The 26750-nt window shown below is 36.8% G+C and overlaps 1 protein-coding gene across 1 annotated transcript in view; it reads right to left on the reverse strand.

The window, feature by feature from the left end:
* Positions 1 to 21271: 21271 nt before the first annotated feature.
* Positions 21272 to 26750, reverse strand: part of MPDZ (multiple PDZ domain crumbs cell polarity complex component) — a 168394-nt gene continuing 162915 nt past the window's right edge. Inside the window, exon 48 of the mRNA XM_060155075.1 lies at positions 21272 to 25694. Coding sequence (XP_060011058.1) covers positions 25548 to 25694 — 147 coding nt within the window. The 3' untranslated portion in view covers positions 21272 to 25547. The remainder of the gene's footprint in view (positions 25695 to 26750) is intronic.

Here is a 26750-nt window from a genome sequence, read left to right on the forward strand (position 1 = left end):
ACTATATATTTTTCAAGAGCCAAAGAACTGTCCAATATAAAGCATGAACCTTAATCTAAACTATGGATCTCAGTTAAGAATAATGTGTCAATATTTGTTTGTTAATTATAGCAAATATATCACATCAATGCAAGATATTAATAATAGGGAAAACTGTGTGTGTGTCAGGGGAGGCACATATGGCAACTCTATACTATCTATTCAAGTAAAGATATTTTTTAAACATCACTGTTATTTTGAAAGGCAAAAGCTTTGGGTGATGATGCTTTCATTCATGAAGTTCTTTGGACAATCTTTTTTCAGACTACCTTGAGAGGCTGTGCTGCATTTTTTTGAACATCTTCAACAGTAGCCAAGCATTATTTTTCCTCTGAGTATCTGAAATAATCAGAAGTCATTAAAATATAACATAAGAGAAAACTTTTGTTTATAAATTTAGGAAACGCAAAAGTAAATATGTTTATGGAATAAATCTGTCAAAGATGGATTCTAAAAAGGTTATGTGCAGTGGCAATTTTATTAGTATATTGCACCGTTTCCCAAGAGAACAACTGTGGAAGATTACCTTCATGTAGACCTTCAAATACTGATTTTAATAAAATCTGTCAAAAACATTAACCCATTACCTCATGCACACCATCATGAGAAGGAAAGGATGGAAAAGAGAGATAAGGGGCTGGGAATTAGAAACCTGACAGAAAAGACAAAGAGGCAAGAAAAGAAATGAATGGGATCTTAGGGTAAGTAAGGAAAAGGGAAGTAATACCTGTTTATTTATAAGTCATTTTATTCCTGGTGAAATAAACAGTGTTATAAACAGGTTACAGTTAAATTTATAGTATGCATACCAACATTATTTTCTTATAGAATACAAATGATACTTTGCTAATTATAGGAAAATAAATTACACATATAAAACAATTTTGGGGTGATTGTATCTACTGTTTAGTATGGCCCGAGGGCCAAGCTTACATACCCATTGTTCACAAACTTCTGGGTCTCACGGTTTCTGCTCCTGTAGAGCCACACCTCTGTAGTTTCAGTTGCCCTAGGAGCCCCTTAAGTCTTCATACAGAAAGGCTGCAGATAAGTGATTTAGAAGTGGATTAATCAAACAAAGGGTGTTACCCAGTGCAAGCCGGTGGATATCTGAAGCACAAGCTAGGAGAGAGAGTTAGGATGCAGCTTCCGTCTGACAAACTTAGTCTCTCTTTTCCCAGGAATAGTAGACAGGATGCCACTGAGAAGAACAACACTTTTTGAAGAAGGAGAATGGCATTCAGCAATGGGGGCTTTGGGGTATCATGCTTTGTGTTGTTTAGGGTCCTGAGACAGTCCTAACATAACTGACTCCCATTGGACCCTTGTAGATATAATGTATATTAAAAATTTTGAGTTCTCTACAGACAACAGAGACCAAGTTATACTAATAGTACTTATACTCATTTGACACTACTTGCCTTTTTTTCTGTCTTACTTCCCCAACCAAAGAGTATTACATCTTACGGAAAAACCCAAATTAACTTTTTGGCCAACCCAATAAATTTCTCAAAACCAGGACATATTATGTCTTCCTTTTTTGGCTCATAGTACCACACTGCCTTGAATATAGTATATGCTGAAGAAATGTTTAATTTTTTATATTTAAAAATTTTTCACTTAGATTTCATTTAAATATGATTAAATACTCAAAAGTAAATGTGGTATAGAATGAAAAATTGTTGTTTCTCCTTTGGCTTCTTGAATGTATTATTCGTATCTTAAATTCATTTCAAAATCATATCTTCGGGCTTCCCTGGTGGCGCAGTGGTTGAGAGTCCGCCTGCCAATGCAGGTGACACAGGTTCGTGCCCCAGTCCGGGAAGATCCCACATGCCGCAGAGCGGCTGGGCCTGTGAGCCATGGCCACTGAGCCTGCGCATCCGGAGCCTGTGCTCCGCAACGGGAGAGGCCACAACAGTGAGAGGCCCGCGTACCTCAAAAACAAAAACATATCTTTTTATTTTCATCAAGATTATTACAAATCCTCTCAAATTAAGATCATATGTTACTCATTGTATATAAACTTTACATACTTGCTCAGGCATGTATGAAGATGGCTATTATAATAATAATTTTTAGAACTTCTGTGTACTCTGAATAACCACTTAGGTGTTTAAACACCACTGTTTAAAGAAACACAACAAAATCAAACTTTCAATTCTGTGTAAAAATGATCTATGTCAAACTTTTAGAAATGAAAACCACAATGTTGAGATGTCTAACATACAATAAAAAATTGCCAAACACGCAAAAAAGCAAAACAACATAGCCTCATTAAGAGGACACAGCAAGCTTAAATGTTCTTTCATCTAATAATATGACTTCAATATACATGAAGCAAAAACTGATAAAGCTACAAAGAAAAAGAGACAAATCCACAATTTCAGTAAGAGACTGCAATATCCTTCTCTCAAAATTAATAGAACATGTAAACAGAATATCATCACTAAGGATACAGAGGATCTTAACAACATTATCAACCAACTTGACCTAATCGGCATTTATAGACCACTTCGCCCTATGAGAATGGAATGCATGTTAATTTGTAGTTAACAGCTCAGCCATTCCACAAAGAAAACTCCAGGTCCAGATCACTTCACTGATAAATTCTACCAAATATATAAGGAAGAAATATTACCATTAAACATAAACTCTTTCCAAAAATTGAAAAGGAGAGAATATTCCCCATTTTATGAGGACCACATTACTCTGATAGCAAAACTCTGACATCAGGACATAAAGACAAGGCTTCCCTGGTGGCCCAGTGGTTGAGGGTCCGCCTGCCGATGCAGGGGACACGGGTTCGTGCCCCGGTCTGGGAAGATCCCACATGCCGCAGAGCGGCTGGGCCCGTGAGCCATGGCCGCTGAGCCCGTGCGTCCGGAGCCTGTGCTCCACAACGGGAGAGGCCACAACGCTGAGAGGTCCACGTAATGCTAAAAAAAAAAAAAAAAAAAAAAGACATAAAGACATTACAAGAAAAGGAAAATAGACACTGATATCCCTCATGAACACAGGTGTAAAAATTCTAAACAAAATTTTAGCAAGTTGAATCAAACAATATATAAAAATTATAATACATTATAACCAAGTCTGTTTTATTCCAGGAATTCAAGGCTGGTTGAACATTTGGAAATATATAAATAAAAATAAATGTATTTCAACATATTAATAAACTTAACAAAAAAGATCAATTTAACAGACACAGAAAAAGTCACTGAACAAAATCAAACATACCGATACATAATCCCAGCAAACTAGAGAAAAAGGAATTTACTCAACTGGATAAAGGGGATAAACAAAAATCTCGCAGTTAGTATCATACAACATAGTGAAGAACTAAACACTTGGAATAAGACAAAGATGTAAGTTCTCATCACTTCTAGTCAATATTGTACTGAAGGTTCTAGCTAATGCAATAAAACAATGAAAAAGAAACTGAAGTTATCCAGATTGGAAAGGAAAAATAAAACTCTTTTATTCATAGATGATGTGATTTTCTAGATAGAAAAGTTAATGGAATCTGCAAAGAAGCTACCACCATGAGTGATTTAGTAAATTTGTTGAACATAAGATCAATAAACAAAACCAACTGTATTTCTATACACCAGCAACAAAAAACCAGAAATTGAAATTTAAAAAATAATACAAATTACAATAGTATTAAAAATTTGGGAGAGAGAAATCTCATAAAAGATGCAAAAGACTTGTACTCTGAAAACTACAAAAGATTGCTCAGAGAAACCAGAAAGATCTAAATAAAGAAGAAATATATTTTGTTCACAGGTCAAAAGACTCAATGTGGTTAAGGGATAACTTCACCTCAAATTGATTTATATATTCAACATTATCCCATTCAAAATCTTCAAAGGCACATTTTTCAGAAATTAAAAATTTGACTCGGGCTTCCCTGGTGGCGCAGTGGTTGAGAGTCCACCTGTCGATGCAGGGGACACAGGTTCGTGCCCTGGTCCAGGAGGATCCCGCATGCTGCAGAGTGGCTGGGCCCGTGAGCCATGGCCACTGAGCCTGTGCGTCCGGAGACTGTGCTCCGCAATGGGAGAGGCCACAACAGTGAGGAGCCCACGTACCACCAAAAAAAAAAAAAAAAAAATTTGACTCTAAAACTGATATGGAAATGCAAAGTGCCCAGAGTAGCCAAAAGCATTTTGAAAATTGAGAACAATTTTGAAGGATTAATGCTACCAAAATTAAAGCTTAATTTAAAGCTAGAATAAAGACAGTGCAATAGAAATGTAAAGACAGCAAGATAAATCAATAGAACAGAAATAAACTCACATGTATTGGGACAAATGATTTTCCAAAACGTGCAAAGATAATTTGTGGAGAAAGGATAGTCTTTTTAACAAATGTGCTGAATCAACTGAATATATGCCAAAAAAAAAATCTCAGATTCATACCTCACACAATATATAAAAATTTACTCAAAATAAATCACTGACCTTAATATAAACTTAAATCTATTAAACATTTAGAAAATTAGAAGAAAATCTTTGTGACTCTGAGTTAGGCAAAGATTATTTAGATACACACCAAATGCACGATCCACAAAAGAACAAATTAATAATGAGACTGCATCAAAATTAAAACTTCTGCTCTTTGAAAGACAATGGGAAGAGAATGAAGAGAAAAATCAGGAACTTGAAGGGAAAAAAATATATAATATAAAATAAAGAATCTGCATTTTATATATATATATATATATATATATACACACACACACATCCACACACACCCAAATATATATACATATATAAAACTCTCAAAACTCAATAATTAGAAAAACAAACAAGCCAATTTTTAAAATTTGCATAAGAGATTTGGACAGACACACCTAAGAAGACATGTAATACAAACAGCAAATAAACACATGAAAAGTTGTTCAACATGATTATTCATTAGGTAAATGTAAATTAAAACCACAGTATAACACCACCAGATGCCATCTGAATGACTCCAATTAAAAAGACTGATCATACCAAGTGCTGGTGAGAATATCAAGAAACTGCAACTCTTGTACTTTGATGGAGGGAATACAAAGTGGTACAGTTTAGAAGTTTCTTATAAAGTTCATGTGTGTGTGTATATTTCCCTTATGACCCAGCAATTCTAATTATAGCTTTTACCCAACAGAAATAAAAGTGTTATATGTACACAAAATATTTTTCAGGAATCTTCTTAGTATCTTTATAACAGTTGAAAACTTGAAACAAATGTCTATTGTAGTGGTATGAATAAGCAAACTGGACAACCCAACAATGCAATAATACCCAGAAATGAACTACTAAAACATACAACATAGATCTCACAAACAGTCTGAGCAAAAGAAGCCAATACAAAGAGAATATAGACAATGTGATTTTATTCATATGCAATTCTAATGAAGAATAACTATTCGGTAGTTACAGAAAGCAGGTAGGTCAGTGGTTACCTGTGACCAGAAGTGGTAACTGGGGGAAGCGGAATCTGACTGAAAAGGGACACAGCTGAACTTTTGGGGATATTGGAAATGACGGGCACATAGATTTATCAAAGCATATTAAGATCTACAGTTAAATCTGGTACATTTCATTGAACATAAATTATGCCTTACTAGAGGTGATTTCGGCTACAGTGTGTCTCAACTCCATGAAACATCCTGACCAGAATACCCATTCAATAGTGAGATCTACCTCATTTTCTATACTTAATGTACTGATAGTTTAATTCGTCCTTTACTTCAAAAAAAAAAGAACTAATGGGCATCAAAGGAAGAGTTAAAAAAAAAAAAACCTTCTAGAGATGTACCAGCTTGTTTTCTTAACAATCATTTATATAACTGAGATTAAAATGTAACTAGTCTTTTCCGCTGAAGCAGATAAAGATCTGGGTTGCTGAAACTTGTTTTGCTGCTCTATAAAATAGCTGCAGTATCACTGGCACTTATTAGGCATGAATCGTGGTGCAACCTTCCTGTTTAAAGTCTTTAGCAGAACAGCTGCATTCCAAGCTGTAATGATGTAGTTGAGGGCAGGGTAGAGTCTGTAGGTGCAAGAAGGCTATGGGGGTTCATGCAATTGTTTCCATTAATAGCAATGACTTAACTTGGCTTGTGGTTTCAAACCCTGATGTAGTCCAGTTTATACCATTTTCCCTCCTTGGGATGGAACTACAAGCTACAGTTGTGGTAAAAGTAAGAGTGGATACGAAGTCAAAAGATATGGATGTGATTCTCACTCTGTCCCCTTTAATATGTGTGACCTTAGACTGATAAAGTTCAGACAGATCAATTATTTTCCTTATCTGCAAAATGGGGAAGATCACTGTTCCCATCACATGAGTGTTTTAAGTATTCAATTTTATAATGTAATGAGGGAATCAGTCATCATAAGCCCTGAGTAAATAATGGTTGGATAGGAAATCAGAGTCTGATATAAAAAGCTAACAAGTTAGAGGCCACTCAGAAATAATGCTACCGATACCAGAGGATGACTGAACTGCCATCCTAGAATAGGATTAACCGGCTGTTACTCTCCAAGGCAGGCTGGCTCTCAAATCCAACAGAGGAAATCCTGGCAAAGTAGCCTAGGTTCGAATGTTAGTTGAACTGGATTAAACAGTGGGTTAACTAAGGTCATCCTCTTTCCAGCTGAACCTGATCAAGCATCTCATTTAAGTGTAATCTAATCCATAGAGAAGAAGAAAAGGACCCCTTCCCACCTCAAAAGAACCTTCCTCAGTAAAAGTTGCCAAATAAAAATATCCTGTTCAAATTGGGCAATTTCATGAGATAAACAGGAGTTCTGACTGGTTTCCATTTCTGGAAAAGTCTCTTCATACCTGAAATACCAATGTTCTGCTTTAGGGTCTGTGGATTTCTCTTCTGCTCTAAGGATATCAAAGTAACATATTTGAGGTTAACTGGATTTTTTTAAGAAAGAAGGGTCAGAATCTATGGTGGCTGCCTCCCAAGGAATCTCTTTTTAAAATATTATGACTGGATTGTTTTGAAATGTGTGCACTGTCTCCTTAAGATCATGTCCTTATAGTTCCCCAAGAAGGGCCAGTGTAAACTGAACCACTGCGTGAGTAATAGCAGACTTACACACCAAGGAGAAACTTAAAATGAGCCAGGACGAGTTTTGTCTACAAGACTCTTATTGCAAAGCTCTTATTGCAAAGCTTTTCCAGGAAGTTGCTTGTCAAGCCCTAGGCCACATCCAGAATTTAATCCTTTGCAAATTTCCAAAGTGAATTTGTGCAGGAGGGGCAGAGTACCAAAACTATGTATGGGAGTTACCAAAAAAAAAAAAAAAAAAAAAAAATCCTGGGAACAACATGCAGGGAATTTGGAGAAAATTCATCACTTAGGCCAGTAATTGACAACACTTGTCTTTGAGACACTGCAGTTTGCTTGCAATAATCTCAAAGTTCATTTAAAAGTGCCCTGCCAAAATAATTCAGTTCACCTCACCTGGAAAAAAATACGTGTCATGGAACACTTCTGTGAGGAGAGTGGGAAACTAACAAAAATCAACAAATACAAGTGCCAAAATTAACCTACCTTAAGAGTTAGCAATATTGAATATTTATTACTCTAGAAACTTTTAACTCCCATAAGGAAGGGCTAAGAGTTCCCAGCATCATGTGTGGAATTTGGACACAACCAATAGATGCTAATTTTCACGGAACAAATTGAGTATCTGTTCTATGCCCAGCACTGTTTGGGAGAATAAATAGTTATTCAAAAGTATAGGTCACACACACACACACAAAAGGTATAGGTGAAGGTCTAACCAAATATAATCAAGTTTTCTCAAGAAAGCTCATATTTCTTTAAAATATTCCTCTATAGGATTCCATTCTTCAGCAAGTAAAATTACCAGTTCTGTAAGTATGTTTATAGAAAAATTTAATTCTAAGTATTCCAATGCCAAAGATCCCAGCTAAGTTTACCTGCACAGAAAATTTTATGCACAAAGTGTTAAAGACTGCAGTGACGATCACTTATAGAGCTGGAAGCAGAAACCAGAAAAATGATTTTACTTTTGTCAGTGATGTATTACAACATAATCTTTCTTTACTGGATAAAACACAAAATAAACACTCACACAATCGGTTTCAACTTTAGTCGAAGAAAAACTTCAACCAAATCTTTCACTTTACCAGAAATAAAAGCTTTTGTTAGAAGAGAGAAAGATAAAGGAAACTGAAAAAAAAAATTTTGAAAAGGCCACTTTTCTCTCCCAAATCCTAGCAACTATATGCAATGATAACATCAATGAAAATCTAGGCTTCTAAGTTTTGAGTATTTCATGTGCCTATTATTTTATGTTCTTCATACAGAGTTTCTTCTTAAGAACACAAAGGGCTTGGCTTTATCACTTTTATATTTTCTCACTTTAAGTTAGATTTTCAGGAATGGAAGATTTCTTAAGAATTGACTTAAGAATTAATTGATTTAGTACTTGGTATTAATTTTTTCAATAGCTACAGAAAATCCTGTGGATATACCCCCTTTTTTGCCCCAAGCATTTACTTCAAAAAAAGACCTGATTTTAATATAAACAAAAGAATATAATCACACCCTTACACTTGGAAAAAGATGTTATCTCACATTGTACTTGTACAGCGTTTTATCTTGGGTATGTTTCTAGAAAATGTAATGCTCCAGTATTTTAGAAATAAGAAACAGCCCCTTTTCTGAAGAACGCATTTATCTACTCAAGAAGAGAAGGATGGCCTGAAGACAGAGTAGAGTAGGGGCGGGGGCGGGTAATGTAGAACAAAGCCAAAGTAGCATGGACTCTCCTGCCCTCTAGTGGTTGGACTCTAGAAAAAAATTAAACTGTTCCATGGGTTTCTTTTTCCTCTAAGTGGGTTTATTTTCTCATTGAAAATTTAAACTAAATGTAAAGGTCTTTAACCAATTGACAATATTTCTTGGAGTATCAGGAACAGCCTCATTTTACTTAATCAGTCATAGTTATCATCTGGTCTTTTATTTTTTCAGTCACTGAAGAAGCATACCCAACAGAGTCAGCACTATGAAGGCACTGGTGGAAAGTCGACCACCGTATCCCCCAAATTCAATAGCCTAGTTTCATAACCATACACACATTTTACCCAATTGACTCCATTTCTCATAAAAATCTTTTTTTTTTTTTTGTTAACACTTTGAAGCTCAAGAAGTAAGATAAGTCTGGCCCAGTGGTGTCACTGTTGCACTGTATATACATACATGAACCAGCAATGGTTGTTGAAACCGAAATAGCTGAAGCTCGTGGGGTGAACCTCGTATTTTAATGTGGGTGTAAGGTTAGTTCATCTACATTTATTTATTGTATCTCTAAAAGTTGTAGGCCAATTCTTAATGTATTTACCCTTAAATTTTCCCTTTAAATGGGACTTGTATTTTCAAAAACTTACATTAAAACATCTTAACAGTGTTCACTGCTAACCTAAACCTATCAATTTGTAATGCATTTCCACTTATTGAATGAGCTTTATAATCACATATGATTACAATTTACTATACATGCAGAAATGCTTTTTAAACTTCTCAAAATATTAATTTATCACAAAACGGCTTTGTCTTATAACCTAATATTGCAATCACTATCATACAAACATAAACATTTAAACAAGCTTATGCGGGGAACTTGTCTCAATAGTAACCACAATAATAATCAAAATATAATTTTGTTTAGTTTTGTTTTTATGTAAATGTCCCGAGACTTAGTAGCTGGAATGATAATAAACTGATGGGGATTTGCCTTATATTTCCATGGGGAAGGCAGATGAAAATAAATTAACTCCAACTCACAGATACAATCTGAGAAACAGTGAACTTTAATACCTGCTGAAAAAGTTGCTTATCTGCAGCTTCCTCCTCTGTCAAACACAGAGTTGAATCTGAATGATCTTTCAGGTAGAGTCCTGCTAGAGATTTGTATATCTATTGATGACTATGAAGTCTCATGGTTTAATGTCTGAACTTTTGAGAGTACAGCTCAGTAAGTTAATGAGAATAATCAGCCATTATTCATTCATCTCCTTTGCTCCAACTTCAAACATTCAAGATTAATGCTTGTCTAATTTCCCTCAATCAAGTTAATATGGGAAGATACTATTATTATAAGTTATTTAAGTATTGAATTTTTTTAAAGAAGAATTCAAATCACTTTTAAATACTTGTGTTCAATGAAAAGAGTCACTCACTGTCAGGAAACCTGAGTTTCAGTCCCGCTTTTACCACAGATTGTTGGTAACTTTGAAGATGGCTCTTCTATAATATGAGTGAATTAGATTAGATTCTTTCACAATTTAAATTTTTTAATCTTATGTAAAGTCAAGAATTTTCAGGGCTCTTATTTAGTATTGGCTTTGGAATGATCCTATGCCAGGCCCATAATACGTGATCAAGGTTTTGGTCAAATTTAACAAGCTGGAGAGATGGTAGGTAACTGGAATACTAAAATATACCCATGCACAAGAACTTACCAAGGAAGAACAGCCAACTTGGAAACATATTTGAATATTAAAGGACTGGCTTGTACTCTACAACCTAATCTTCCCATATGAGCTAAATTACTTTGTTGCAAACTTCGTGGGTATGTCAAAAGCTGACCCAGTACTTCCCTCTCCAGTTCCATGTTCTCTGCATGTTGGACAATGCACAGAGGGTTTCCTTTTTACCACTCACAACTCATTTAATTCCTTAAAAATAATAAACACAGTCTCTCTACCTTCCTTGCTTTCAACTCCTTTCTGGTTCCTTTAGGAAAAAAAAAAAATATTTCTCTCTTAAAAAGGAAATGTTTTGGGCTTCCCTGGTGGCGCAGTGGTTGAGAGTCCGCCTGCTGATGCAGGGGACACGGGTTCGTGCCCCGGTCCGGGAAGATCCCACATGCCCGGAGCGGCTGGGCCCGTGAGCCATGGCCGCTGAGCCTGCGCATCCGGAGCCTATGCTCCACAACGGGAGAGGCCACGGCATTGGGAGGCCCGTGTACAGCAAAAAAAAAAAAAAAAAAAAGGAAATGTATTATGGCGTGCTATGTGATATATGTCATATTTTATGGGGGTAAAAAGCTGAGTGAGACCCAATATAGTCAGAAGCTCAAAATCTATCGGGGAAGAGATTATATTATAGCCAAATGACTTTAACAGATCAAAGACTAGTGTGGTAGAGGTGTGCTTCCTTAAAATGTATTACTTGGAACTCGAGTCTGACCAGATATTTTTGGTCAGTTTGGTTTGGAAAATGGTATCCCACACTCCGTGAAGATTTACAATATACTGCTATATTTGACATTCTGAGAAGTCTGACATAAAACAACTTGCTTTAACTGAGTATAACCAATGTTCCAATAATTTATTTTCAGACCATAGAAGATTTTTTTTAAGTAATATGTAACACTTGAAAAATGCTATGCCAGAGATGAAATTTTATGAATATAAGAAGAAGAAAGACGAGTTCTGATTAATAATAATCAGTGTTCCAAGTACTTGCCATGAGAAGAACACACACCAACTCACTGAAGAGAAAACTTTATGAAGAATAAATGATTTGAGCTGGGTCTTGAAGGGTGAATAACCCAGGGACGGGTTAAGGAAAGCATAATTTCAGAAAAAGTTAAGTGGGACTTCCCTGGTGGTTTAGTGGTTAAGAATCCGCCTGCCAATGCAGGGGGCACGGGCTCAAGCCCTGGTCCGGGAAGATCCCACGTGCCATGGAGCAACTAAGCCCATGTGCCACAACTACTGAGCCTGTGCTCTAGAGCCCGCGTTCTGCACCAAGAGAAGCCACCGCAGTGAGAAGCCTGCTCACCATAATGAAGAGTAGCCCCCGCTCGCCGCAACTAGAGAAGGCCCACGCACAGCAACAAAGACCCAACACAGCCAAAAATAAATAAATTTTAAAAGAAAGAAAAAGGTTAAGTGTAAATAGAATCATGGAGGCCAATATGTACAAACCAGGTTTGGAAAATTATAAACAGAATGACAGGACTAGAGCTTCTTCGGAACAGAACTGGTGAATTAGACAGGAAAATTTGGGGCCAAGTGCTAGATGACTCAAATACTAAGCAACGTATGGACTTATTTTTTCTACACAGTGGGAAGCCTAAGACATGTTTAGGCAGAGTGGCACGACTGAACAACCAGTCCAAAAGAGTAATGTTAGTGACACAAATGGATCAAAGAAAATAGGAGCCTTACATTTGAAAGTAAAATCAGAACTCACAAAGAACCAGTTCTTTTCACTTCTAGAGTTCTTGAACACACCCAATGGTTTTCTTCGAAATCTCCACAAAAGTGTTTGACTCATCCTCCTTCTCTAGTGAAGTCCAGTTTTCCTAGAACGCCAGTACTCAGCACATCCCAAACACTAGTTTTTCTATGTCAATTATTTAAAATTTTAACAGAATACAACATCAGTAGACAATCTAGACCAAGGACAAAGACAAGAACAATAAAAGGTCTCAGTAAAAGAGTCAGGAAACATGAAGTGGGGCTTTGAGTCAAGGTCAAGCTGAGAGGCAAAATAACCACTCTGACCTGCTGACTGCAGAATGAGAATACACTCTTTCCCTCCCTGTCTCTGCTCAGCACACACCCTGAAAAACAGGGCTAGAGCCCTGACAGTGATCACATAGCACTGACCTGGGGAGGAGAGCACTGCTCAACTGTCTTTGCAGTTCAAGTAAGGGAAGTTTTTCCCCTTAATAAACCAGTCTGTGTCCAGGCTAACCACAGGCTAGAGAAGTGGTTAAACATGTTCCAAGTTCTATTCTCAACCACTATCCTCTTCATCTCCAACTATTCCCCTCCCACAAAATTTTTGAAACACTAGCCATTCAGCAGTTAGAGACATCCTCTGCATGGGGACTTAAATGTTTGCATGTGGGAAACAGAAGTGCCATGGTCCCTGCTGCCCTCACTACTATAGACTTTGTTAACTGATAATGAAATGCACTCCCCTAACCAGGGAGTGAGATGTTTCCTCCATGTCATCAAACCTACCCAAGTTATCCAACGCCCCCTCCTTCAGTTGGATGACTTGGAGTGTCTACTTTTGTCAGATGGTGGGTTGTCCACAGGCGAGGTGTGGGGAAGGGGACACAGTCAAGGCACTGCTGGTGGATTCAAGCAACTGTCAACTGGGGGTCATCACTCAAGGTTAACAGGGCACTGAGTGCCCTTCCCCTCAGCTTCCGGGTCCTTACACTGGATGATTCTTTGTCCTCCTCCCACTTTAAGCCCTTTCATTCCTTTTATTCCTCATTCCTTCTCCCTCACCAGCCATATTTGATATAGTTTTGGAGAATGAAAACACTGTGCATTAAGAACCTAAACTTTTTCCTCCAATATTTTGGCCAGCAGCTACTTTGAGAGTGTGCCTGTATTATACTGTGGCTGGGGAGGGAAGAAAGGCTTTTTTTAGGAGAGAGAAAGAGAGAAAGATAGGTGGGGAGCAGAGGGGGTGGAGTGAGAGCTATGCAATGCATAGAAAACGCATATTTTCACAGTTCCAGATACAGTCCTGTTACATGTTTGTGCATCACTCTATATCACATATGCCCACCTCGCCTTCCCTACACATTCTCCCAAGCAGACAGATGACAGATTTCTTTTTTCCTTTTTTTTTTTTTTTTTTGCTTGCTATCATTTATGTACATGTTGAAACCAGGTAATGGGATGATTTTGCCAAAAAAAGTGGTCAGAGTTAAAGATTAAATCTATTTCCTATGGGCTACTCTGTGCTTCCCTCCATGACAGTCAAGGCGTATATGGAGTTTCTGGGTTAGCCAGCAGTCCTGTTGGTCAACCTGCTGTGCCTGTCAGGCACAAGGGGCCATTCCAGCCTGAAGACGGAGGAAAGAAACAGGGCAACACAGAGTGTGAGGAAAGGACTTGGGAAATGAGCAGGGGAGGGGATGTAATTTTTAATCCCTTCTGTGAGAGTAAAAGATTAGGATAAGATAAAGATCAATCAAAAGATTTTTAAGAAGGTTTAATGAGCATCAAAACTAAGGTTTCAGGCTTCCCTGGTGGCGCAGTGGTTGAGAGTCCGCCTGCCGATGCAGGGGACACAGGTTCATGTCCCGGTCCGGGAAGATCCCACATGCCGCGGAGCGGCTGGGCCCGTGAGCCATGGCCGCTGAGCCTGCGCGTCCGGAGCCTATGCTCCGCAACGGGAGAGGCCACAACAGTGAGGGGCCTGTGTACTGCAAAAAAAAAACTAAGGTTTCATAAATGAAATAAATACTTAGACTCCTTTCAGTTATATATTTTGGTTGCCAATCTGTGCTTCTTTGAATATAGCCCATTTATGTTTGGGTTACATATAAATTATAGTTCACCCACTGATCACGTTGTTAATGAAAATCAGCTTTAGATTTCAAGTCTTCCATGTAATATGTACTGGGAATTTGGAGAGGGCACACGAGAAAGTAAGAGATTGAGAAGTTGACAAATACGCTAAGGACAGAGAAGGCTGAGTCACCTGGGATGGCACATTTCACTATGGAAGACTAGGGTTTCGGTGAAGACAATGAGGCTTTATGAAACTGTCCAATCACTTAACTCCAACAAACTTCGTTTTCTTCATTTGTCAAGAAGGTGTTGCAAGCACTTCTTCTAGATGAAATGTTACAGCAATTCTGAGAATGAGCTGTGGTCCTTCAGTCTTTGCAGTAAACAACGGGCTGGAAGTGGGGTCTTCCCCTGACAGTTGCAGTCAGATTGCCCTTTCGCTCTCAGCTGACCTTAGCAATGAGTTCTTACTAAGCAGAGTCTTTAAGATTATGACACTTCTTGAGGAAATGCTTGCCATCACTGCCCCTTCCCACTTTTCCAATCCAAGGCAAAGACCACACACCATTTCATTTCCAGGAATTTAGCTCTTATCTATTTCTCTAAGAGAGGCAACAAATCATCTTTCTACAGTGGTAAACAACAATGAAAAGAATCACAAGGATAGAAACAATGATGGTATTGCAAGGGAACTGCTCCAATGGGACACAAACACTTTCACTTAAGGGAGAGGGTTGTTTGGTGAAGGGAGAAGGGAAGCTTAGGGAAGATCCTACAGAGGCTGTCCCTACAGTCACTGAGCCTCTAATCAATCATCTGTTTCTAGGAAACATTCACTTTCTAAAGAGTTCATGCAGAATACAGGTGAAAAAATATTTCCTGGACCAAGAAGTTCTCTGGTTATCAACTCTTATTTATCAAAAATAAAATCCAAAGTTCTGTATGTTCAGTTTTCTGTTAATACTTTATTGTGATTATACTTCAAGCCAAATCTACACTAGAGAAACTGAAATATCTAGATTATAGCTTTACTTCACTTCTCCATCATGCCACCTGTAATGATGCTTCTCAGAGGACTCCAGACTAAAGGGCGGAGGAAATATTATTTTCTTTCCATGATATCAAGTGGTACCATTGGAATGGACTATTCTCATTATCATTAGTATTACCTAAGGTAGAAGTCAAGGAGATAAACAAGGCCTTAGTACTAATATTTATGAAGATTTATTGTTTGTCCAGTAGACGCTGCACTCAATTTGATATGTTGTGGAAAGTGGGTTTGATTAAATAAGATACATATTTTCTTTTTTATAATAAAGACTATCTTGGGGAGTAACTTCAACTGAGTAAGAAGAAGTAACCTTTCTTCAATTACATTCCAGAAAGGTTAAAACCATTCTGCCAGCATCTACCTAGATACCAAGCGTTCCCATGGAAACCATCCACTGGCCCTAAGTTTCGGGGATGTCCGCAGAAACAAACAGCAGCTGCCTTCGCCCTTCAACCCCTTGAGACCTTGTACACTTTTCCTACCTCCTCAGAAAGTGAAAAATATCCATGACTTACCACCATTCTCTTAGTCTCCTCTTCTCAAAGTTAAAGTTTGAAAAGAAGGAAGTTTGAAAAGAAGAAAGAGACAAAAGTTACAGAAAATGCAAACTAGCATTGGCCCCACTGGCATTATTTTTGGTTTCTTTTACCTTGATCTGTCCAAGTCTATCCCAAAATGATTCTATCATTCATTTATTCACAGTTACTGAACACTTACGAAGGTCTCAGTATTTATATGCAATATGTGAGATTTTGTAAATTCCGCTTTTTGTCTCTGAAGTATAATTATAATTGACCCTGCCCTTTTGTTTTCCATTGACTCTGAAGAAGTCCATATTCAACTTTCACATCCAATAGCAGAAATCTTATCAGAATAGGCTTGGGGCTAATGATCTTCTCCCTTTCTCTAAACTAACTTTTTTCCTTCTTCCTCCCTTACTTCTTTCTCTCCCTCACCCCTCTCCACACTGTTGAGCAAAACTCCTGAGCTAACATTATTTTCAGTAGAATAACAGAGCCCATAAGGTACACAAAATAAAGCAACATGGTACAACTATCTGCTATAAAATGGGTATGTCGAAGACACAGTAATAATAAAAAGGGTGGAAAGATCATGCTTGGGAATGAGTGTTGGGTTTGTTCTTTAATGGATTTATCGTTAATATTTTTAAAAAATTACGTAACACAAAATCTAAAAAACATACACCACCTCACACTTTTGGAAAAGAGTGGTATATATGTCATTCATTAATAAAGCATTGTAGGAGGAGTAGGGATATTTCATTTCTAGAACTATGTAACAGGAAAATGACAGAATATATATTTAGACAGTATTGGTCAATTTGAGAACTTTTAGTCAAAAAAATCCATAAATGTGTGGTTTAGCTAATATACAATAACAATGATCTATGATTTGAAACTTTAAAAACTTTCATATCCATTACGTATCTCAACTTTAAAAAACCTAGATGGAAGATATTATCTCCATTAAGAAATATATTTGGCAAAACTAAGTATCTGGCCTTAGTAAAGGAATTTATGGCTCTAATCCCATTTTTTTCTCCTTCAAGTGGGGAACATTTTCCACAGTCCCATTCAAATTCTTTAGTAACTAAATTTCTATTCTCTCTTGTATTCAGAATCCCCATATAGAATGTTAAGGTATTTTAATAACTGTTTCTTGTTTTCACTTGAAAGTTGAAAAACAGGTAAGTTTTCTAACTAGGAACACCATCGCAAGTATCAAAAAAAAATATATGATCCATGGTCATAAAGGAAAACTTACCAAAGCTTTTCACACTTTAGGACTTCCCATCCCAGCTTTCACAGGAGCTCATCTACCTGCAAATGATCACTTCTGCACAGGTGGTTACAGACACATATATTCTTTGGGATCTCAATGCTTTATAAAGGTTTAAGGTGATTCTTGACTCTTCACTGGCTTCCAATATTCAGGTAATTGAAACGTATGATTTATGTTATAAATACCCATAAACTATTTTATTAACAAGTGGGGATTGAGAATGCTTTATAAGTTTACTTTACCCAATGTCCAAACCTAGAAATTAGGCTTACAAGTACTAGTCATCTGCTCTCCAGTACAGAAAAACATCACCCTTCACCGCACCCAAAGAAAAGCGTGCTGCAGGATCCCATATAGAAGCTTCCATTCGCTCAACCCTCACCTAAATCTTCAACAGTATGAACTGTCAGAGCCAGGTCTTCAAAGAACTTGAAGCTTATTTTATAGTCAAATGTGATTATCAGTTGGGAGAAGTCCTCTTTAAAAGCTAATTGCCTTTCCTTAAATCCTTAGGGGGAAAAAAACACAAAAATTTAACTACTAGTAGTGCATACAATTTCCACCTTACATTTCCCCAACGTATTTAGTATCAATCACTTGAGAAATAATACCTAATGTGGAACAAAGGAGGATCTGACAGAGTCTGATCTCACCAACTTCCTTCTAGAAGACTGTTTAGTCTACCAAGCTCATTTCTTCATTCCCTCCCTTCTGAAAAGAGACTGTACCTAAAAAGGAAGATGAAAATAAAATTTATTTATCCTAATTAACTGAACATAGAGGACTGAGGAGGAGAGATTATAGAGTGATGGATATTGTACAACTTCCCATTTACTTTTCAAAACGAGAAACTTGGCTTATTATGCAAGCAACGGGGCTCAGATTGATGATAAAACCTCTCACTAGGTTTAAATAACTCCCATCCCCAAAATATCTTATTTAAAATATTAAGGAGTGACATATTTGCTTCACCAACCAATGAGACTATGCCATTCTCAGTTTTCCTGGAATCATTTTTGATTTTGCTTTCCGTTCTAGCAGAAATTATGAGGATGTTTCTAGAATGAGAAACTAAGAGGACACTTCCCAAGTTTATGTTTAAAGTTGGGATATAAATTAACAGTAGTGACAGCACACTCTGCTCCAGATGACCCCCACGATTTCACTAGAGATATCATTGCAGCCCTGAAGTTACACTGATTTTAGAAATATTAACAATATTTCTATCATTTACCAAGGGCCACCACATGCAGACACTTCATCTCTTTTGACACTAAAAGAGCTGTGAGGAAGATGCTATTATTCCTTTTTTACAGTTAAGGAGGCAGAGGCTCAGAGAGATCAGCTGCCTTTCAGTCAGGGACCAAGCCAGGATATGAACCCAGGGCCTTGAGACCCAGAGGCCCATGCTCTTTACACTGCATTTCAGAGAAATCTAGAGCTCCTTCAGTGTTAAGACATTTATCAGCTCTGACTTACATTCATTCAAGGCAGTCAAAGTAGGTATTGAGACATTGATGACTTCATTACATGAATACCTGTAACGTACAGAAAGGAAAAGCTTTAGGGAAAAAAAACTCAACTACTGAATAGAAGAACTAATAGTCAGGTACTTACAAATAAATGCAGATGAATGGGTTGAACCTAATTCCCATAGTTTTAGTTATCCAAATGGCAAGAAAAATTATAAATGTATATTTTAAAATGTATAATTCCTTTATTTATTAACCCTAAGATTAAAGAGTAAAAGATGAAAAAAATCATATGCTTCCTAGCCTTAATTTTTTTTTCTTTAAAGTGAGCCAGCATCCTCTATCATAAAATGAACACCTGGCACCAGATCTCCTATTTTGATGAAAACTGTACCTGAAAAAGAATATTTTACTTGTCCTTTTTATTTTTAAAATGTAAGCTATAAATATATACCTAATTATAAGAAAAATAATGGGTGTGTATAACAAATATCATAAAAGCATTTTAAAAATCATTCTGAAGCTAAAACTGGAAGTTGCTGGTTGTACTTTTAACTGCATAGGTATCCAACTGCAACAAAATGAAGTTATAAGAATTCACATTCCTTAAATGAAGAAAATACATAGTAAGTTTTACAAAGTTCAGTGACATCTCTGAAATAGCTGTAGTAAAATATATTATCTATATGCATAATTATTATACTGACATCTTTTCTAGAGTAGCTCCTTTTTTTTTTGAACACTGGGGTGCATGTAACTTTTTTTTTTTAGGATTTTTCACGTTAACATTCTAACATCTTTATTGGAGTGTAATTGCTTTACAATGTTATGTTAGCTTCTGCTTTACAACAAAGTGAATCAGCTGTATGTATACAAATACCCCATATCCCCTCCCTCTTGCCTCTCCCTCCCACCCTTCCTATCCCACCCCTCTAGGTGGTCACAAAGCACTGAGCTGATCTCCCCGTGCTATGCGGCTGTTTCCCACTAGCTATTTTACATTTGGTAGTGTATATATGTCAATGCTACAGAGCAGCTACTTCTTAAAGAATTGAACAAGTTGATAAATATCTGAGTGATAACTGGCCAATCTAATTTGTACCTACAGTAAGAAGTCAAATCAACTTATTTAGGATTCTATTAGTAAATTTCTCTTCTTAACTAATGCATAGTAAGTAAACTTAAAATACCCCCTTGCTGGCTTGAGAAAAATCTTTTCCTAAATGGGACGGACACATATTTTAATATTCACAGAAAGGACAAAGACCATGACTCTAATAATGACTTATTTTAAAAATCAGGTAAATAGTTAATCATTTAACTTACAGAATTGCATGTTTACCTCAAAAAATAAGTATGCTAGGCTATGTTTCTTATGTATTGTGTTGCCTTACTCAAATGTGTCTGCAGCCAGTGAATGAACATATTTTATACTCAGTTGAGAGATTTTTATCAGTACACTTAAAGGCAGCAGGGTGCATAATTACGTATGCCTGCCATCTGCATCAGCCTCCAGGTGCAGGAGACATTAGCTTTATTTAATATTACCACAACATTAATTTTACTCCATTAATTTATATCATTTGTCCTTTATTTCAAACTCAGATTGCCAAAACTAAAGCATTAGAGGTGATGACCCAATTCTGATTTTAGTGAAAGTCTTATAAACAAAATCTTCAATAACCTCATTAGCTCAGAATACTCTTAAAACAGGAATTGACTGGCTTGCTTTTACTTTTTAAAAAAGGAGTCTACAAACAACCTTTCCGATTTTGGTATAATAGTTTCTTCCAAAGAGAGAGTATATTGTGAGATATTTTTGTAGGGCTCACTGATAAGGCACTAGAAAATACTAAATCATATCATGAAAAAGGTATTTTCTTTCAGTTCTTTTAAGTCCAGGAGAGTCTCTATTGCGTCATTATCGCCATTCTAGTATTTGCAACTCTCCCTTTCTGACAGAGAGAGCAGACCTCAAGTTCCGATCCTCGGTAGGCAACTGTATTTTGATAGAATTCAACAACATCACTTTTGCTCATAATTACTCTAAATTTATGGCAAATTATATTGGTTTTCCACTTGAAGTAGTGAGATATAACTCCTTTTTAAAGCACATTTAAGTTAAACAGGAGTCTAAAGATATTTAGTAATTAATAGTAGAGTTATATGAGGATATGGGAAACAGCATGAAGATTGTATGCAAAACAACTGAAATTTTGGTATAAGTTGATTTGCATCCAACTTCAGAAGAAAAAGACATGGTAATACAAAAATGAAAATGGAAGTCTATTTAAAGAAAGCTACTGAATTTCCATTACTCTATGTCTTCCAGGATAGAATACTACAATACCTCTTACCATTTCTTGATAGCTTGTCATGTGCATGGTATTAATGCTTTAAATACAGTTATCTCAGTTAATTTTCCAAAGCAAGGTAAACCTGTAAGTTTTACTGAATGGAATAAAGGACCTTTAGGTAAATGAAATTCAGAGAGTAGAACCTTGAATGCCAAATATTTCAAGGTAGACTCAGGTGAAAAAAATCACAACTTCTAATACATCAATAAGAAAAGAAGAGGAAAAGTAGGTTTTCCAAGGATAATTGTTTATTTCTGAAAATCCACATGTGAGGAGGAGAATGGGGGAAGGAGGGAGAAAGGATCACAAAGAATCAGCGAATGACACGGCTTTCTGAAAAACGTCCAGTATTAAATGAATAAGTTACAGCTCCCTCTCAGAAGCTGCCTAAAGCAGTTTTCCTTTGATGGCAGTACTTTCTGAAACTTCAAGAAACATTTTCAGCGAGAGAATTCTGAGATCATTACCACAGATTTGCCTCTGTCTTGACAGAATTCCTTGGAAGGACCTACAATTGAACTTTCAGTACTTGAATGATAAATAAAATTCCTAGACAAATTATACAATTTTTTCTAATTTACATAAAATGGAGTACCTGTATTTTGAAGGAAAAAAGCTGCAATGTCAAAAATCAAAGTAACCATATTTGCTTTGCCTAGTTTCCACGCTCTTCATTTAGAAATGTTCTTGTCACCAACATGTGTTTTTCCTCCTGAGGTAACAGAGGCCAATCCCACCTTACAAATAGCTCCCTTTAGGAAAGGTCAAAGTTAAACATGAATTCCTCGTAGACAAAGTTGAGGAACATCTTTGCACAAATCAAATGCATTCCAGAATACTTGTCACTGACATGAAACAACACAGCAGGGCTGCTGAAAGCAGGTGATGACAGTTTCGACATTCCCACACCTAGACCCAAGAAAGCATACTGATTCTTGTCTCCCTGCAGGCATCTTTTCAACTTCTCCACTCACCGTGATGGAGATCTGAAGACAGGCACTAAATCTCTGGCATTCTCAGACAATAAGCTAGATGACCAGGTCTAAGACAGCTTGGCATGGTATACCTCAGAGCAGGGAAGAGCTTACTTTGCTTCTTCGAATCTATCAAAATCAGCTTTATCAAGATTCTTAAAATGGAAAAAAAAAGCTCCTTTTTCTTGTCTTTCATGAATTTTAATCTTTTATGCTTCTAGTTCCATCACTGTTCTGACGTACGGGCTCTACTGACTTGCCACACCGCATTGCTACATCTGCTGCTATAAATCAGTAGGTGTTGAAATCAAATACATCATCATCATCACCATCATCATCATTTTGGAGGGGTCACAAAGAACACCAGAAATATGCAATATTCACCAATGTAATTTAATCACAAAAACAAATATTCTGAACCTGTTATGGGCAAGCCACAATCTTGAGTTGTACATGGTCTTGAGTTGCACATGGAATTAACACTATAACGTTCAAGTCTTCAAACTCTTTGATCACTTTCTTCCTTCTCCACGGAGAGATCTTACATTTCCAAGAAAGAATAACATAGGAAGCATAAGCCTTTGTCACTCTCTCTAATGTTGATGCATCGATATTCTTTCCCTCTCAATCTTCTTTTCCTTCCTTCCTTCATTCCTTCCCTCTCTTTCTTCACTTCTACATGCTTTGACTTCGTTAATTAGTAGCAGTTCAGGAGGGGAGCTTATCCCCAGCGTTTTACATTCTCAAGTGGCATTCCCACTGCTTCCTGTTTTGCATTCAGTATGAAGGCTGCAGCTAGCTTAACTAAAACAAGGTAAGACCATGAAATTAATCACAACCTATATATAATTCAATCATTTACATGCTGAACAAAAATGTATAGAGCCTCTCCTATTTGCCAGGCACAGTGATAGTAGCTAAGGATATAAAAACATCCAAGATACTATACTGGTGTGTCCTAGGGCTTCCGTAGCAAAGTTCCACAAACAAGGTGGTTTACAACAACAGAAATTTATTCTCACAGTCTTGGAGGCCAGATATCTGAAATCAAGGGGTCAGCAGGGACAAGTTATCTCTGAAGACTCCAGAGAAAAAACCTTCCTCATTTCTTCAGCTTCTGGTGGTTCCAGGTACTCTGTTTTGTTTTTTGTTTGTTTGGTCCCCATCTTTACACAGCCTTCTTCTTCTGTCTCTGTGTCTCTACATAGCCTTCTCTTAAGGATTTAGGGTCCACTGTAATCCAGCATGACCTCATTTTAACCGAACTGATTACATCCACAAAGACCCTATTTCCAAATAAGGTCACATTCTGAGGTTCTTAGTAGACATGAACTTGGGGGCAATGCTCTACAGGCTAGTACAGATACCCAGCTGGGTGCTCTCACAGGAGTGCCTTCACACATTTACTCAAACTTCAATATGGCTGGTTAACTGGCCTTCCTAGGGTGTGCCACAGAGTGGCCTCCATAAAATCTTTGCTGGTTAAAACATAAAAGTGGGTGGCTCAGCTTCCAGCAGCCAACCATGAGAGGATCCTGACATGCCTTCATGACAGAGGGCCATTAATTGGTGAGTAAGAGGTTAGACGTGTCACTGGGATAGTAAAATGAGTTTTGTTACCTCAAGTACCTCAGTTTACAATAGCTGGCTGGGGAGAATAGCTTCCAAATTGATGCAACATGTAGTTGTGTCATTCGTTTCGTATATCTAAGAATCACAGAATTTTTACATTTTAGAACTTGATATAAGCTTTGAGATAAAATCACCTATCATTTTACAGATGAGATAAATCAGAGGGAATGCATATGTTCATTAGCTAATTAGGGGAAGAACTAGCAGAACAAAGGTTCCTCAACTCCTTGCTCAGTGTTCAAATCAGATTTTTCATGTTCATTATTACAAATAATTTTCATTATGACTTCTTCTATCTGAACATGCTTTAACTCTTGACTACTCTAAAGAACAACTTATAATATTGCATCACTCGTAGCGTTTCAGAAAAGCACATACAGGCACAACACCTCTCTTTTTTTAATGCTGTTTATCTTCCTCTGCTCCATGAGGAGTCTGTGCATTTTTAGCATTAGTAAAAATTCTGGGCATAAAAAGCTTTGAGCTTTTCATAATGTTGTTGTCCAGAGTTTCTCTAACTGTAAAACTATGGACACCATATGTTCAGTTAGACATGATAAAAGCCAATTTTAAATTGTAAATCTTGAACAGTATAATAAAGCTTTTCCCCAGTAAAAAGAACAAAATAAAAATGCCTGCTTTTTTTTGTGCACCATGAAACTTCTTATTTATTCACTTCAATTCCGCATTTACACAAAAGCGCTGTAATAAAATATCTGTACACTACTTTTGTTACAAATATAGATAATATTTAAAGTGACTTTATATATTCTACTGTAGGAGTTTCACGCTCTAAAATGGGAATGAACACATGATAATTCCTCACCAGTTGTCTCAATAAACAGCTCCATCTGTTTCCCTTAGTCTTAAACTATTGTATTATAAGATGTTAATATAAGGCAATGAAATGAACTTATGTTAATCCCCTTAATTTTTCTATCAATTTACTAATGGCATACAACCAAAATAATTACTAACACATTGCTTTTTCTCTGTCATTAAGATTAATACTAATTGAAAACCAACTGCACAGCACACTGACACAGTTTCAGTGTTGCATCCCTTAAAACCATCACTAACAATTCGGAGAGCCTCCTATGCTCCTGCGTTGTTAGCAAGGCTGCTTTCTAGAGAAACTGCAGTCAATACAGGGCAGCGTCATCACTTCACTTATAGAAATGTGAAAATATTGTATAATAGGTCAAAAATGAAAATGAACAGCAAGATGTGCAATAAGTGGTTTCTTTACAAACTTAGGAACATTGCTTCCTGTTGTTATTTACCCAATCTTGAAGCCCGTTTTAGGAGAAAACTATATATGTGCGTATTAGAGCTGGGAGTTGCAATGTTTTAATAATAGTCAACATTTTTAAATACTGAAAGTATTTTTAAACATTTTCAGTACAACTTTTTTCTTTTCTTTTTTAGTTAGAAGTGGGGAGAGAAGGTGGATTAACAGAATGCATTTTTATAAAACTTGAGATTTTCTTCTTTAATTTATATTTTCAATTTTCACCTTAATTTCATGAGACCATTTTCCCTTGGTTAGCTTTCGAATGATTTTTTTTCCTTTCTCTACTAACCAGTTGAGCCCATATTAATTTCTGCCCACATGATTATAAAATGTCATATATCTTCAGGAAGAAAGACTGGATTTATCTATGCAAAGAGCCCTTCTCTTTGAGTTTCCATCACAAAATGCAAAGAGAAAGGGAAAGTGATGCTAGGTTGTAAGAAAATCATTTCCATATGAGAAAAACAAATTTACATGCGATTTTTTCCTACAGTTTTGAAGAGCCGGATGAACACAGCCCAGGAGGAGTGCACAGGACCAGTTCCACTCTCTTTGTAGCATGGGATGTAAGTGAGAAGTTGAGTTGGCTCAATTCTGGCAGCTAATTCAGGAGAGAACCATCAAAGTGACGGTGCCTTTTGTCCGCTTAAGGATGGAAACGGCTTCTTCATGTGTTACCCCTTCTAGACTCTGCCCGTTGACAGCAATGATCTGATCACCCCTCTTTAGACGCCCATCTTCAGAGGCTGCTCCCTGCAATTATAAAGCAGCTTGTTTACTTCCCAAAAAATGCTGCCTTGCAGTTACACAACAGAAAAAGATCCAAACAAGAATGTGAATTGCTCTGCATGTACACACACATTGCTCTCAGCGCTCCACAGGTGCTCCAAAGCCATTAAGCAATGATGAACAGACACAAAGGAAGCCTTTCTCCTAAATGGCTTCAGCACTGAGATTCCAATTTGAGAGAGAATTTAGCAGTCAATAGATTAGTTGGATGGCTTTTTGGCTGTTCAGCACAGCAGTTGGTAGGAACTCAAATTAATAAAGAATATTTGGGAATATGCTTAGTAGGAATGATTTCATAGAATCCAAGATTTTTTATCCTATAAAGAAGACCTACAGAAAGAAAACAAAGGATTAGCAGTTTTACAGGACAAAAGCAGTTTTATAGGACAAGGGCATGAGGGTCACCAAACCCAAAGGTTTGCAGAAGCACAAAAGCCCACATGTATGCTGACAAGGACAGGATAAGGCACAAGTCGTGCTAACTCTAATTCTAATTCTTTCTTTGTCTTTCAAAAGGTGGCTTAAGCTGCTTGATTCTTTACTTCCCAAGGGTGGACAGTCTTCATATTCCTTATGGGCCCTAAATGATTAAGACTAAACACAGACACTGCTGTTTGGAAAAGAACCTCATCTTAGGCATAAGTATAGTAGGCAATTATGCAATTAAATATAAGATTAAAAATATGGAAAAGTTAATGAGGAATCCATAATGATGAAATTCTTAAAATATGTTCTAACTAGCATGCCTTAAATAAATTGTTCCGAGGCTGAGAAAAAGGACTGCATGACTCTTCTATTTACTGGCAAATGCTGTTTGTATTTTTGGACATACCAATGGCTTTAAAAAATCTCATAAATTAAGCCTATAGCTAGAGAGATAGCTATAGCTATAGATACAGCACTTTAAATTGGTGAAAAATAATTTTTTTTCAAAATAATAGAATGAAACCTCCCTAAGTAAGCACTTTAAAGGACTATAATACTAATCTAAAGCCCCTGTACCAAATCTTTTAATGGGTT

Source organism: Lagenorhynchus albirostris, chromosome 7, assembly GCF_949774975.1.
Source record: "Lagenorhynchus albirostris chromosome 7, mLagAlb1.1, whole genome shotgun sequence".
In the NCBI taxonomy this organism is placed as follows: Eukaryota; Metazoa; Chordata; class Mammalia; order Artiodactyla; family Delphinidae; genus Lagenorhynchus; species Lagenorhynchus albirostris.